We start from the raw sequence: 15342 nt of genomic DNA, 5'->3' as shown, positions 1-15342 counted from the left end.
TTCCTATTATCATACAGAACCAAAGTTTTACAAAGAGTCACCATAGCCTATTGTCAGGCAGTCAAAGCAGGAAATATTACAGACAACATCTAAACTGCCAACATCTTAGAATCGCTCTAAATGAAAATATTTTTTTAGACACCAAAACAAATGAATATTTTACCGCACTTTTGATTTTTAGCAATGTTTTACCATATTAAGATTTATGGAATTTTTAGATTTAAGAAAACAACCCTAGCATTTAAAATTTGAAAATTGCATCTACCACCGAAAATCCAGCTTTTTGTTTTTTTTTTTGGGTGAATAAAAATTTCATTACTAAAAGAACCAGCCCTCAAATAGAAGGGAGGAAAACAAGAACCAGCAGCCGAAGCTCAAACAGGGGAGCTTGCTGGAATAAAGGAGATAGAGGAAAGGCTCCAGGATACAACAATGAGTCTGTTCCTTGGGGTATCAATACAAGAAGAGGGAGCAACCAAACTAAGTTTAGATTTGATTTCAAAGGAGATGGAATCCCAAATCTGGTTGGTAGATCTAGATTTGGAGGTCCATTTCCGAAGATTGCGCTCCATCCAAATGTGGTTGATGGCAGCAGAGAAAGCCAACCTTCCAATCACATCGCAAAGGGTAGATCCACCAAATGTCATATCTACCCAAATCCATTCTCGATCAAAAGGAAGGATCCTCCTGTTTCTTGGCCAGCATTTGGAAAGGATACCCTTCCAAATAGAACAGGAGAAGGGGCAGTCAAAGAACAGATGATTTGTATCTTCGATCCCATTCCAACAAAGCCCACAATTGGGAGAGACCACGATGTGGCGGTGTCTGAGGAAAGCTTGCGTTGGGAGGCAGTTGGAGAAGACTCTCCAAACCGTGAAGCTGTGACGGGGGATGTGATGTTTATACCAAACAAGTTTCCTCCAAGGAACCATCGGGAGATGGCTTCTAACAAGATCCCAAGCTGATTTAGTGCTGAACTTACCCAAAGTACTAGGCAGCCAAGAGACACAATCATCCCTACAGTAGGGTCTTCTGGAGATAGAGGGCAATAAGGTCCATATCGATGAGAGATCAGGGTTAGAGGAGTCGGGGGGATCCCAACCATTGGCATTAAGAATATCAGCCACCAATGCATTTCTAGGCAGACCAGAGCCATAGATCATTCTTGGACTAACATGGTGAAGCAGGATTCCCAAAGGATGTCAGTGATCTAACCAGAGCAGGGTGGAGTTCCCATTACCAATGTGAGATTTGATAGATCCAAGAACTAAGGAGCGATGATCAAGAATCTTGCGCCAAGTCCAGGAAGCATCCGAAGATATGTGGACAGACCAAATAGAGTCCAAACAGAGAAGGCTCGAATATATCCAATCCACCCAAATACTTTTTGCCTTTGACACAATCTTCCAAAGTAATTTGATAATGCCAGCTGAATTCACATCCTTTATCCTTCTGATACCCAAGCCTCCTTCCACTAAAGGATGGCAAACTAAGTCCCAACTAACAGGGCGGAGGAATCTAATAGCATCAAAGCCTTTCCAAAGGAAAGAAGACATGAGGGATTCCAAAACTTGATGGTAGACTGAGGCAACCCATAGATACCAGACCAGTAGATGTAGGAGGCTTGGAGAACAGGCTTGACAAGCACCAAACGACCTGCATAAGAGAGAAGTTTGCCTTTCCAAAGTTGAAGCCGTTTCCTGATAAGATCCAACATAGGAGTGCAATGGTGAGCCGATAATCTTGCCGGGATCAAAGGAAGACCCAAATATTTCATAGGAAGCTCACCAATACTGAAGCCACATATACCCTTCAAAGCAGCTTTGACAACATCAGGAACCCCAGCTAGAAAGAGAAGGGATTTGAGGGGGTTGATCTGAAGCCCAGATAATGCTTGAAAATGCTGCAAACAGTTCATGATAGATTCAAAAGAGGTGATAGAAGCCTTGGAGAAGATCATGAGGTCATCCGCAAAAACCAAATGAGAAAGCTTGAGAGCTTTGCATTTTGGAATAGGAGAGATGAGATGCTGATCTGTGCATAGTTGAATTTCCCTAGATAGGTGCTCCAAAGCCAAGGTGAAGAGGTAGGGGGAGAGAGGGCAGCCTTGTCGCACACCAACAGTAGAGGTAGGGCTACCATTAACAAGCACAGAGAACCTGGTAGTGGAGATGCAGCAGTGAATCCAATGAATGAAGACCGAAGGGAACCTCATCTTGATCAAGACTTTGATTATAAAATCCCCTCTCAAACTATCAAAGGCTTTATGGATGTCAGTCTTCATAAGGGCAGCAAGGGAATGGTTTTTCCTTTCAAAACCTCTAACAATCCAGCTTTTTGTTACTTGAACTGTGGAGTTGACTTTTTATCCTTTTGGAATTTTATTTGATTTTTTAACTATTTTTATTGGATTCAAACAGGGGTACTTGCTTATTTATGAATAATATCTTAAGTAAATGAAGTAACCAATATAAAAACATATCTTAAGCAAATGAAGTAACAAATATAAAAACATTTACTTAAATGATATTTGGCATAAATAAGTGTCTATCTTGACAACCATGATTTTCAGTACACTGTGCCTACACTAGTAAACTTGCGTCAAAAACCACAAGTACCATTTTTTTTTTTTTTTGGGTGAAAATAGTTCATGCATTGTGTTTAGACTGTCAAAAATAGGCTGTATACAAAAAATCATATCAAAGCATTTCTGGGCCTCGATACCACCAGCTCAAGTAGGCTGGGAAAAAATCACAGGTTTTGACCAATTTCGACCATATCTCAGTTTTTGGCTGGTCGAAACCCGAGTTTTAGAACCTTGGATGGATTAAAGTAAGGCTTTTGTCAAGGAGAAAAGATTATTATAAGGGGTGATCTGAATGGCCATGTTGGAAAAGATCGTAGAAGGCATGAGGGGTACATAGAGGATATGGTTTTGGAGAGAGGAATCAGGAGGGATCTCAATTTTAGATTTTGTTGTGGCTTATGATTTATCCATTATAAACACTTAGTTTGAAAAGAGAGAGGAGCAGTTAGCTACCTACAAAAGTGGACATCATAGTAACCAAATAGGTTTCTTCCTAACTAAAAGGTCCGATAGATTGTTATGCGATGATTGTAATGTTATACCAGAGGAGAGCTTAACCACACAACATAGATTAGTGGTCATGGATATATGCCACACAGTTTGAGATCTCGCCGAGTTTCTCGGATTTTGGAAAAGCCGAGACGAGACTGTTTGCGAGTCTCAAAAGTGCAATATCTCGGCGAGATCTCGGATCTCGGTTTCGATCCATTTTTTTAACCCACCTACCACTTAAATACCTTACCTAACTCGACAAAACTCAACATATCTCGATGAGATCTCGGATCTCAGGTCCAAATCTCGGGTTGACCCAAAGTTGAGGCTTCGAGTTGGAAAAAAAAAAATGCACCAACTGGGCGAGATCTCGACTCGTCCGGTTTTTCTAAGAGCCAAGTTAGTACCGAGACCTGAGTTTTAGTACCTTGGCCACACTACACAGATTTGTAAGAAAGGTGAGTTTATTTGCCCCAAAATAAGGTGATGGAGCTTAAAAGAAGATACTTTGAAATCAATTACTATGATATGGTCAAACAGGAAAAGTAGGACTTTAAGGGAGACACTAATACGATGTTGAAATACTTTTGTTGGCTCCTGAGATGGATCCTCCCCCCCTCCCCCCTCCTCCTCCTTCCTTACCTCCGTCAATCTCCTTTGTTCCCACCTCCTTCGCCACACCCTTCTCCCTCTCCTCCACCATTATCAACCCTTCATCCTCCACTTCCACCGCCAACACCTCCACCCTTACCCCCTCCTCCTCCTCCACCTCCACCCTCCCTACCGCCGCTGGACCTAAACCGTGGTCCTCCCTCTTTCCTCAGCAATCTCCTTTCTCCCCCTCCGTCACCAATCTCCACCATGTCAAACCACCCTCTGAGAATGGTTTACCCTTCGTGCACTGCCCCAACTCCCTCTTATCTCCTGAAATCTCTAAATGGAAGTCTTGTTTGGTGGGTAATTTCCTTGGCCCTAGACCCTCGTTCAACATTGTTAAAGCTTCACTCTCCAAGCAATGGAAATCTTCTGGTTCGCTGGACACTTCTCTTCTCGATAACGGAGTGTTTATCTTCAGATTTTTCTCTGATGAGGTCAAAGCCTGAGCCTTGATGGTGCTCCCTAGATGGTTGGCCCCGAACCAATCTTCCTCCGCCAATGGTCCCCTCATCTCTTGCTCCACTATTCCCTTGTGGATCACCCCCTGGCCTGCCTCTACGTTATTGGACTCAAGAATGCCTTAGCCGCATAGGCTCGATCATCGGTTACCCATTGCACACTAACGCTAGAACTCTCAAGATGGATCGTCTCTCCTTTGCTCGTATCTGCGTTGATGTCTCTGTTGAGAATCCTCCTCCCTCTTCCATTACCATTTCGGAGGAAGTTGGGTTCAACTTTGTACAACTTATAAAGTTCGCATGGATTCCCCCTCACTACAACCATTATAAAACCTTCGGACACCATACTAAGGACTGTTCCGCCTCTGCTCCTCTGTCCTCTACTGTGCTTGGAGCTTCTCTGGCTTCACCGGTTGGTCTCGACTGCTGTTTCTCCTTCAAAGTCTATGGCTCCTCCTACGCTGGTTCAAGATCCCCCCTCCCTCGTTGCCCCTGGAACAAGGTCTGTTACCAAAAAAAGAATTCCGCACTAAGTCTTCATCGGTTCTTTTTGGTCCATCTTCTTCCCCTCGACGAGGAAGATCCACTGCTCGCCGCCATCACAATCGTCTCCACCATCACAGTCACCACCATGGAGATCGTTACGCCGCCAACCCTCCTCAATACACGGTTGAGACCTCAAACTCTGTTCCCGAGGACAACGTAGCCCCTGATGCTTTGGCTTCCTCTCCATCAGCTCCCCTAACATCTGAGTAGCATCTTTTGAGTCTCGAAGACACTATTGGCCGAAGCAATCATCTGCCGAAAGATCCTTTTGATGATAGTACAGATTTTCCTGATGCCTCTGAACAGGTTCAGCCGATGCCCTTACAGATGACCGACGTCGATTGCTCGGTGCTTAGAATACCTTATTCGCCTTCCTCATCCCCAGTTGTGTTAATTTGCAGGTCGCGTGGCTTACTGGCTCCTTCAGTCGTAGTCACCGTCGACGCCCAAGCTAGTCTGGCTAGCAATTGCCATTCCCGTGCTAAGACATCACTTCCTGCGCAAAGGTTTGCTTCCCGTTTTCCTATTTCAGATTATTCTCCCTTTTATCCTCTCCCCTTCTCGTTTTAAACCCCCTCCTACCTAATCCCCCTCCTGCCACGTGGACTCATTCACACTTCAAACCCCTTCACACTCACCCACCCTTAGGGCCCTCTCACTTAGCCCACCAGGCCTATATTCCTCATTCCCTTTCTATTAACCCCTCTCCCTATGCCAAGCCCTCTCTTCAAGCCCACCCTCGTCCAAAGTTAGCCCTCCCCCCCCCCCCCGCCCAAACCCAATCCTTCTTCACCTACAACCTACCCCTCTTTCAACCCCCAACCCATCTTTACCAAAAACACTACCCCTACCCTCCCACACCTACAGCCACTACCACTCCCACCCTGACCCGATCCACTTCTATCCCTCTTCTCCCTTCCCTCTTGCCTACCTCCCCCCCTTTCTCCCCTTTGATTCCCCTGTGTCCCCATCCCCCCTCCTCCTCCCCTCTCGGCCATCCTACCTTATAAGTTCCACCCTTTTCTTCATGGTGCGGTTCTGACCATCCCCCCTCGTCGACCATTTGTTAGCAGCCCCGCCATTGCCTACTCCCGTAGACGGTACAGAAGTACCCCCCTTCTTTCTCCCTGCCCCTCTCCCTCTAGTTTCCCATGCCGGCTGGGTTTATTTGGAATGTCAGGAGTCTTAGCTCCCTGGCTAAGCATTAGGATATTAGATCCCTCATTAAGTCCATCCACTCCTCTTTCTGCGCTTTTCTTGAAACTCGTGTTCTTCAGGAGAATGCTGCCCGTATTGCCGCTTCTATAGCCCCCGCTTGGTCTCTTTTGTCCAATTACAAACCATTCCCCTAATGGTCGTATCTGGATCCTCTGGGACCCCTCTAAAATTCACATTATCATCTCTCACTCCTCTTCCCAACTTCTCCATCTCCGTTTCTCCATTCCTAACTCCCCTGCCTCCTCCTTTATTTTTGTGATCTATGCTTGCAACCAGGCTGCTAATCGTGTGTCCCTTTGGACTGTTCTCTCTCTCCTAAAATCTGGGATGGATTCTCTCCCTTGGGGAGTGGGTGGTAATTTCAATGTTGTGAGGTCCCAGTCGGAGAAAATTGGGGGTAGACCCATTGATCCTTCTTCTGTCAACTCCTTCAACGACTGCATTGAGGATCTTGGTATTGAGGATCTCAGATGGTCAGGTTCCCCCCTTACTTGGCATAATCGCCGAGTGGGACCTGATCGCATTGCTTGCAAACTTGATAGATTCCTCATCAACGAAGCTTGGCTCTCCTCTTTTCTCCATTCCTATGCCTCTTTCCTTCTCCAAGGTCTATCTAACCATTGTCCTTGCCACTTCTTTATTCAGCTATATTCCTCTTTTGGTCCCAAACCTTTCAAATTCTTTAACATGTGGACCTCCCATCCCCTCTACCTTCCCATCATCTTAAAAGCTTGGCGCATCTCTGTCTCCTCCCCTTCCTTCCCTCTCGTAGCCTTAGCTAGGAAACTTCGCCACACCAAGTTCGCCCTTAAAAGTTGGAATCTATCCACTTTTGGCAACATCCCTTCCCGCCTTTCTTCCTGTCGGTCTGACCATTCCCTGGTCCAATCTAGGCTTCAGTCGGACTCCCTCAACCCTGATCTTGCCATTAAGGAGAAAAGGCTCTCCGAAGAGCTCTCCTCTCTCTCCTCCCTCGAGGAAAGCTTCTTGCGCCAAAAATCCCGCATTAAGTGGTTGGATCTCAGAGACTCTAATTCCGCTTACTTCCATCATTCCGTGAGAGCTAGGAAGAACTCCAACTCCATCACCTTATCCCATGCTCTTGATGGGACTCCTCTCCCCTCTATCCCTAATATTAAGTCGGAAACCATCTCCTTTTTCTCCTCTCTCTACAATCCCCCCTCTCCCCCCTCCCCCCTCCCCTCTGGCCTTGTTGATAAGTTCATCCCTCCTCTCTTAGCAGATTCCCTCCTTGCCATCCCCTCTGATGAGGAAATCTCTTAGGCTATTCTCTCCCACAAATCCAACAAAGCCCCTGGCCCTGACGGTTTCAGCATGGGTTTCTTTCTTAGCTGTTGGGATTCAATCACAGGTGACCTTTTCAAAGCCATTCGCAGCTTCTTCTTCAAGCCCAGCCAGCTTGCTCAGGTCAATCAGACTTTCATCTGCCTCATCCCTAAAAAAGATGGAGCGACCTCTCTGTCTGATTCCAGACCTATATCCCTTTGCAATCTTCTCTACAAATTCATTGCCAAGATCCTCACTAATAGAATCCAGGCGGTCATTCCATCCCTGGTCAGCCTCAACCAATCGGCCTTTATCTCTGGCAGAAGCATAGCGGACAACATTATTCTATGTTTTGAGATTGTGCGGGGTTTTGATCGCAAATCTCACTCTCCTGCGGCCCTTATAAAGATAGACCTTCACAAAGCTTTCGACTCCCTCCGCTGAGACTTCTTTTGTGATGTGCTTTCCGAAATGGGCTTGCCCCCCGCTTTTTTTTGTTGGATTTCTGCCTGTATCTCTTCCCCCTCCTTCTCTATTCTTGTCAATGGCTCCTCCGCTGGCTTTTTTCATTCTAAAGTCGGCATCCGCCAAGGCTGTCCTCTCTCCCCTTTTCTTTTCTCCCCGGCTTTGGAGGTCCTCTCTAGGAGCCTCCAATCCAAAACTGGCCTTCATCTCATTTACCCTATTCCAAAATGCAAGCACATCAATCTCACCCACGTGGCCTTTGCAAATGACCTGATGACTTTCTCAAAGGCCTCCCTCTCCTCTGTCTTTGCCATTATGGACTCCCTGCGCCTCTTTGAATCTCTCTCGAGTCTCCGTATCAATCTCCTCAAATCCAAAATCTTTCCCTCTGGCATTCCTGACTCTGATAAAAAGACCCTCCTGCGTCTGAGTGGCTTCTCTATTGGTTTTCTCCCTGTTAAATATCTTGGTCTCCCTCTAATTCCTGTTAGGCTGTCTAGCCATCATTGCACTCCAACGCTTGATAATATCCATAAGCGTCTTCAGCTTTGGAAAGGCAAACTCCTATCCTATGCTGGCAGACTTGAGTGCATTCATTCTGTCCTTCAAGCTTCCTGCATCTATTGGAGTAGTATCTTCAGCATTCCTAAAGCCACCATCAAGGCTATGGAGCGCACCTTCTATGCTTTCCTCTGGAAAGGGACTGACACCTCTAAATTCCTCCACCCTACCTGTTGGAAGTCCATCAGTCTCCCCAAATCTGAGAGAGGTCTCGGCATTCGTCGCATTCGCGACTCCAATACTGCAGGCATTCTCAAGCTTATTTGGAAAATCTCCTCCCGCCAAGACTCCATCTGGTCAGTCTCTATCCCATCTGACTCCTCTTGGATTTGGCATAAGATTCTCTTACTCCGTCCTCTCGCCCTCCGTGGTATCTCAACCTCCATTGCTGATAGCTCCACCACCTCCCTCCGGCTTGACCCTTGGCACCCTTTAGGGGTCCTCTTCAATACCTTTGGTCCTAGATCGATCTATTCCTTTGGCCTCCCAAAAGCCTTCCCTCTCTCCTCCCTTATTGCTCTCGGCTCTTGGACCCCTCCCCCTTCTCTCAATCCCACCATCCTCTCTCAAATCTAGTAATCCCTCCCTCCCCTTCTTCCTTCCCCTCCCCCCTTCATGTGGATGGTTATATGGCTCCCTTCCCCCAACGGCCTCTTCACCTCCAGCTCAGCTTCGAATTTTGTTTGAGACCCTAGCCCCATCGTCCCCTAGCACAAGTTAATTTGGTTCAAAGGTCATATCTCTCACCATAGCTTCACTGTCTAGAGAACCCTTAGATCCCGCCTGCCCACCAAAGCTTTCCTTATACACCGCAATATCCCTGTCTCCCCTTCTTGTACCCTTAGTTGGAATGGCCACGAAGACATCCCCCACCTCTTCATTGCTTGCCCTTTTACCTCCCCCATCTGGAAAAAAGCCCTTTCCTCGATCTGGCCTCATAGCAGGAGGATCTCTGTCTTTGAGCAAGAATGGCTATGGCTGGACATGACTTTCTCTGGAACCTCTATCTGTGACACTATTGGGAAGCTTGTATTTGGCGCCACTATTAATCACATCTGGATGGAAAGGAAACTCAGGAGATGGACTTCCAACTCTCGATCTTTTGACCCCTCTGATTTGGAAAGCCATCTCCTTTGATGTGTCCTCCAAGCTCAATTGCAATCGTCATAGGCATTTTTTGGATACCCCAAGGAATAGTCATATTGTTGTATCCAGGGGTCTTGATTTGTCTCTTTTGCAGTCTCCCTCCTCTCCGTAGGTCGGGTTGATTGCTCTTCCCCCCCCCCCTCTCCTTTCCCCCCTTCTTTTGTTTCCCCTTGTATTTCCCCCTTCCTTTTCTCCCTACCCCTCCTGGGGTTCGGTAATATATTTATTCACCAAAAAAAAAAAAAATATGATGTAGAATGAGATGACTACTTGTATTAAGAAGGTTGCTAAAAATCTCCTAGCCGAATCGAAAGGAAAAGATCTTTCCTCTAGAGACACTTGGTGGTGGGATGACGATGAAGTTCAAACATTCATTAAGACAAAGAAAGCTAGCTTTAAGACATAGCAAAGGACTAAGGATGTAGAGGATCTATAAAGGTATAAATTTGCCAGAAATGAAGCTAAGAAAATTGTGGGGACAGCAAGGGCACAGAAATATGAAGATCTTTATAACAATTTGAATACAAAGAAAGGGGAAAAGTATTTATAACATAGCTACAGTGAGGGAAAGGAAGAGTAGAGATCTTGACCATGTTAAAAGTGAATATGGTTAAATACTAATAAGGGATGAGGGCATTAAAAAGAGATGGTAAGGTTATTTTTACAGACCTATTAAATGGAGATACTTCGAGTGATAGTATTCCGGAAGACTACAATATCCATCAAGACACCACATGTCGTAGATACATACAAAGAATTAGGGTGACTGACGTAAAAGAAGCTTTAAGGAGGATGAAAGTAGGCAAGGCCATAGTTGTCATGGCGTCGATATGGCGGCGCCATCGCTGGAGAAGTGGGCATATCGACCACCGATATGGATGATGTAAGAATATTGACCGATATGGCCTCCATGTCGTCGTCATGGCGCCGCCATGGACGCCATACCACGACATATGGCCATATCGGGCGACATAGTTGTTTCAAATTATAAAACTTAATTTTTTAACAATAATTTTTTTTAACCATTTTTTATTTTAATGTTTTTCCTTAGCATAAAAAAAATTTAAAAAAATCAAACAGAAAACACTAATACACAATCACATATTCACATCAGCATTTTTTTTTTATTTAGATGGGTTGTTTATTATCTTTATTCACTCAATATAAATTACGTTCTTGTAATTGTTTTTTTGTTTTGTTACTTTTGTAGTCACTTTCATATGAATCATATCTCAACTCTCATGATTTTTCAACTTTATTATCAGCAAGACTATTGCTATCAATTATTTGATAATCCATGATTTCATATACACTAATGGATATTACACTTTCATGAATTAAACCATAGTAGATTAGTAATACACTTTCATGTTAATTTTTGATGTTATAGGGTATATATTATAGCATACTAAATGACATTAAAAATAGATAAAATAAAAAATTAAACATGGTCGATATGATCGCCATGGCAGTCGACATGTCGATATATCGGCATGACACCCCTCCACCGACTTGGATCGCCGTGACAAGGTGACAACTATGGGTAAGGCACAAGGCTCAGATGAGATCCTAAAAGAAATGTGAAAGAGCTTAGGAATATGTGGTTTATTTTGGCTAACCAAGTTGTTTAATAAGATTATGAGCACCAGGCAAAAGCCAAATGAATGGAGGAGAAGCATCGTGGTTCTGATTTACAAAAATAAAGGTGATATTCAGAACTAAAATAACTATAGAGGCATAAAACTAATGAGTCATACTATGAAATTATGGGAGCGGGTTATTGAAACCACATGAGACAAGAAACTACTATTACGGAGAATCAATTTGGTTTTTATGCCAGGATGATCCATGACAGAATCTATTTTCCTAGTTAGGAGACTTATGGAAAGATTTAGAGATTGCAAGAAGGATCTCCATATGGTCCTTATTAACCTAGAAAAAGCTTATGACAAAGCTCCCAGAAAGTTAATCTGGCAAGTACCACAGAAGAGAAGTGTTTCAAGTGTTGGAACATACACATTTTATCTAAATCCTTTTTTATAAGTTTTGACGATAACAAACATATGCTAAAGAGAACAAACCATAATACTAACATCTAGCAGAAGGCATAAAGAAGCAATGAAAGCAAACAAAAAGAAAAAATATGGAAGCTGCAAACCTCAGTTTGAAGAGGACAAGAAGAAAGAGAAGATTGAAGATTTGAAGAATCAAGGTTGAAGACTATGCAATAGCTAGAAGCATACATCATGAGTTTAATGAAAAATGCATATCATTCATGCATACATGCTTAGAGACCATAGGATGAGGTTTATAAACCTTAGAGACCTTGGGCATAAGATGGATAAAGGTTAGGAAAAAGAATGTCAGAGACGGACTGAAAAAAAAGCCAAAAACAGACAAGTGGTCGATCCACCGGTCGACCGGCCCACAAGGCATTTTTGACCACTGGAAACAGAAGACTTGCCGGTTTCAACAGGCAGCCAACCGGTCGCCCACCGACCAACGGTCGACCAGCCATCGACCGTCAAAACAAGAACAAGTCCCAACGGCTCTATTACACTCAACGGTCATATTCAGCAGTCGACCGGCAGACCCAAAAAACTAGCCGTTAGAGCTATTTTGACACATGATTTTTAAGCATTAAATGATGCCTATAAATACCAAACGTGTCAGACCTTTTCACCATCACTACAGTCCAAAAGAACACTTTATTGTGAGGTGAAAAAGTCAATTCAAAGCTCTTTGTGCCATCATTGCAAGTCAAGAAGAATTCTCCATCATTCTAATTTGACTTCATTGTTCAAGACCTTGCTTTATTGAAGAATCACTTCTCAGAAGAAGCTCCAAAAGGTCAAACATTATTGCACTCATACTTGCATATCTCATTTGCATTGCAGACCTTGCTTTATTGAAGAATCACCTCTAAGAAGAAGCTCCAAAAGGTCAAACATTATTGCACTCATACTTGCATATCTCATTTGCATTGCAAGAAGTTGTTGCCTAGGTGACACTCTTTTCTTATCTCTTTAGTTAATTGTTTTCTCTTACTCTTGAGTTGGGTTGACTCTAGATGAGTAAGGTTGTTCTTACACTTACCTAGACTGTACTTAGGTCGTGTATAAGGGATTCTCTTATCCTTAAAAGATTAAAGGATCCTCTTATCCTGGTAAAAAAAATTTGTAAAAGGTGTTTTCCCAACCTACTGTACTGAAAGGGAAAAGATTAATGTAATTCTCTCAAGGTTGAGAGGAGTAGATGTAGACTCAAGGTTGGATCGAACCACTATAAATGTTGGCGCCTCTTTTACATTTCTTTGCACTATTTTAAGTTCAGTTATTTTGAGAAAATATAGTAATATTGAAAAAGGTATATATTCCACAAAGATAACCTCTTCACCCCCCTCTAGGTTATCCAACATCAAGTAAATATGTGAACATAATTAAAGACACGTATGATGGTGCGGTGTAAACGTGTCAATCGAGCGGTTTGATTCGGGTTTGGTTCGGTTTTCGTTTCAGTGTATGTTTCAGGGAAACCAAAACCAAACCAATAAAGACGTTTCGGGTTAGACACGGGTTCGGATCCGTTTGTGATGTCGGTTTCAATTTTTTGCGGTTCAATTTGAAACCCGGGTATAGGCTGGTTTTGGGTAGGGATTAGGAAGAGTTTTTTTTAGGGTTTGGGAGTTGGTTTTAATATTCGGTTAGGTTCGGGTTCAGCCCTATCGAGCGGGCGAATTAGTGGCTCGTCATTTTAGCCCAAACTGAGCCAAAACCAAATTGTGCTCTACCCCGTAAACCGAAGCCGAACTGGTAAGGCCTCTGTTTGGTTTGGATCAGGCTCAAGCGATTCGGACCGGGCCATTTTTACCGGTTCGTTTTAGGTTTTGAAACCCTTATTGCAGTGACAAGTGTAAGAACTATGGGGGGCCAAGGTAGTGAATTATCAATAACAATTAGATTATCTCAAGGATTAGCTCTAAGCTCATATTTGTTTGCACTTATCATGGATAATTTAACCAGAGACATTCAAGATGTGGTTCCTTGGTGTATGCTCTTTGCTGGTGATACTATTTTGGTGGATGAGACAAAAGCTAGAATTAAAACCAAGTTAGAATTATAGAGATCAACCTTGGAACCAAAAATTTTTTAAGATAAGTAGAATGAAGATGGAATTTATGGTGTGTAACTTTGGTTATGCTAGGACAGATAATGAAGTGGTGAAAACCGATGAGAGGGAGATTTCGCAAAGTGATTATTTTAGGAATCTTGGTTCAATCATAAATAAAGAAGGTGATATAGAATTACAATAGAACGGATGAAGTAGAGAGGTGTGTCCAGCGTGTTGTGTGATCGGAGTATTCCTTCAAAACTTAAAAGAAAATTTTATTGGACAGTCACACAACCGACTATTATGTATGGTGCGGAATGTTGGGCAGTTAAGAAGCATCGTATAGATAAGCAGAGATGAGGATGTTGAGATGGATGAATGGCAAAACTGTGAAGGATAAAGTAAGGAATGATCATATTAGATCATATTAGATCTTATTTGGGAGTAGCTCCAATACATGATAAGCTACGAGAAAGTCGTTTTGAGGTGGCATAGCCATGTTCAACGGAGGCTTTGGATGCTCCATTACGGAGGAGTGATTTGATTCAGATTGAAGGAACTAAACGAGCCAGGGGCAGACATAAAATTACCATAGGAGAAGTGGTGAGGAAAGATATGCATAGCTTAGGCCTAGTATCAAGTATGACCTCGAATAGAGCTGATTGGAGGGAAAGGATCCATGTAGCTGACCCCATTTAGTTGGGATAAGACTAAGTTGTTGTTGTAATAATAGAATTATTCATATATAGATGAAACAATAGAAATATTTCGGTTTTGCAAGAAACCAAGATGAAAATGACTGTCGAAATTCACCGAAACATTTTAATTTCGACAACAGGCAAAATGGCCTAAAAAATTAAAAATTCCGAAACTTTCCTAATTTCAAAACCAGAGCAGCTTTAGATTGCCTTCTTGGGCTCTTCACTGTGGTTAAGCAAATAAGCAATTGCTTGTCAATAGCTGTCTTCTACATCTTATCAAACATCTATTTCCTTAAGCATACAAATGCACCCCCAGAACATTACAGCTCGTAATACATGGAGAAAAATTGCAAGAAACAGCATATTAGTAAAGAAATTAAATCATTATTATTTACTAAGTTAAGATAATGACTACTAAATAACTCCCACAATACATCTTATTTAATAGGAAATTTACTTACCTCCTTTTGTGCTTTGCCTGTATTTTGTAGAGCAAACATCTTTGAAGAAAGGATGGCTACAAAAGGAAATACATGCTGTTATAAAAGTACACTGAATGTTTCCATATAAAACATCACAAAAACAAAAAATAAATAAATGCAGAACATCGATCTTACATTTCGCAAAGCTCGACGCTGTAGAATATTATAGAGCTCAACAGGCTTGCAATATATTGAAAGACTCTCTTCAGCAGCAATTGCCTCCTCGGCAGATAAATGGACCCGAGAATCGTGACGGCACATCTTACCTACAGGGGTCCTGCACCATTTACCTGAATAACTTGCCAATACTTCCATTTATACCCCAGTTCTCATATTGCAAGCAACTTACAATAACAGTTACCCGTAACCGTAGTCCAACCTTGGAAACTCAATTTCAGAAACGAATTCAATTCGATTCAGTTTTCCCCAAATTACGGGAAACGCTCGAATTTGAGTTCCTAGATGTTAGTGAAGAAGCACAGATTGGGTGAAGCAAGAGCGTTTGAGAAACGTGAAGGCAACCAATGGAGAAACGTCTGCAGAGCTATTATGGCCCTATTGACAAAAAAAAAAAAAAACAGATGTGAAAACGTGTTCCAGGTGAAATAGGGTTTTTATCATCACACACACGC

General features: G+C 43.0%; 1 protein-coding gene across 4 annotated transcripts in view; it reads right to left on the bottom strand.

Annotated features, from left to right (window-relative positions):
- Nucleotides 1–15342, bottom strand: part of LOC122656108 (polycomb group protein EMF2B-like) — a 101114-nt gene that overhangs the window by 85522 nt on the left and 250 nt on the right. For 3 of the 4 annotated variants that reach the window (XR_006332041.1, XM_043850553.1, XM_043850554.1), the window contains exons 2-3: nt 14846–15265; nt 14690–14745 (exon numbers count right to left, since the gene is read on the bottom strand). Coding sequence is in view for 3 of the 4 variants with exons in the window: in XM_043850553.1 (XP_043706488.1) it covers nt 14690–14745; nt 14846–15025 (236 nt within the window). In the remaining variant the exon portion in view is untranslated. Of the gene's footprint in view, nt 1–14689; nt 14746–14845; nt 15266–15342 lie in introns of those variants that run through there. The other variant, XM_043850555.1, reaches the window with a different exon arrangement.

The sequence above is a fragment of the Telopea speciosissima genome, chromosome 3 (genome assembly GCF_018873765.1).
Source record: "Telopea speciosissima isolate NSW1024214 ecotype Mountain lineage chromosome 3, Tspe_v1, whole genome shotgun sequence".
Taxonomy (NCBI): domain Eukaryota; kingdom Viridiplantae; phylum Streptophyta; class Magnoliopsida; order Proteales; family Proteaceae; genus Telopea; species Telopea speciosissima.
This window is presented reverse-complemented; position numbering and strand designations above follow the sequence as displayed.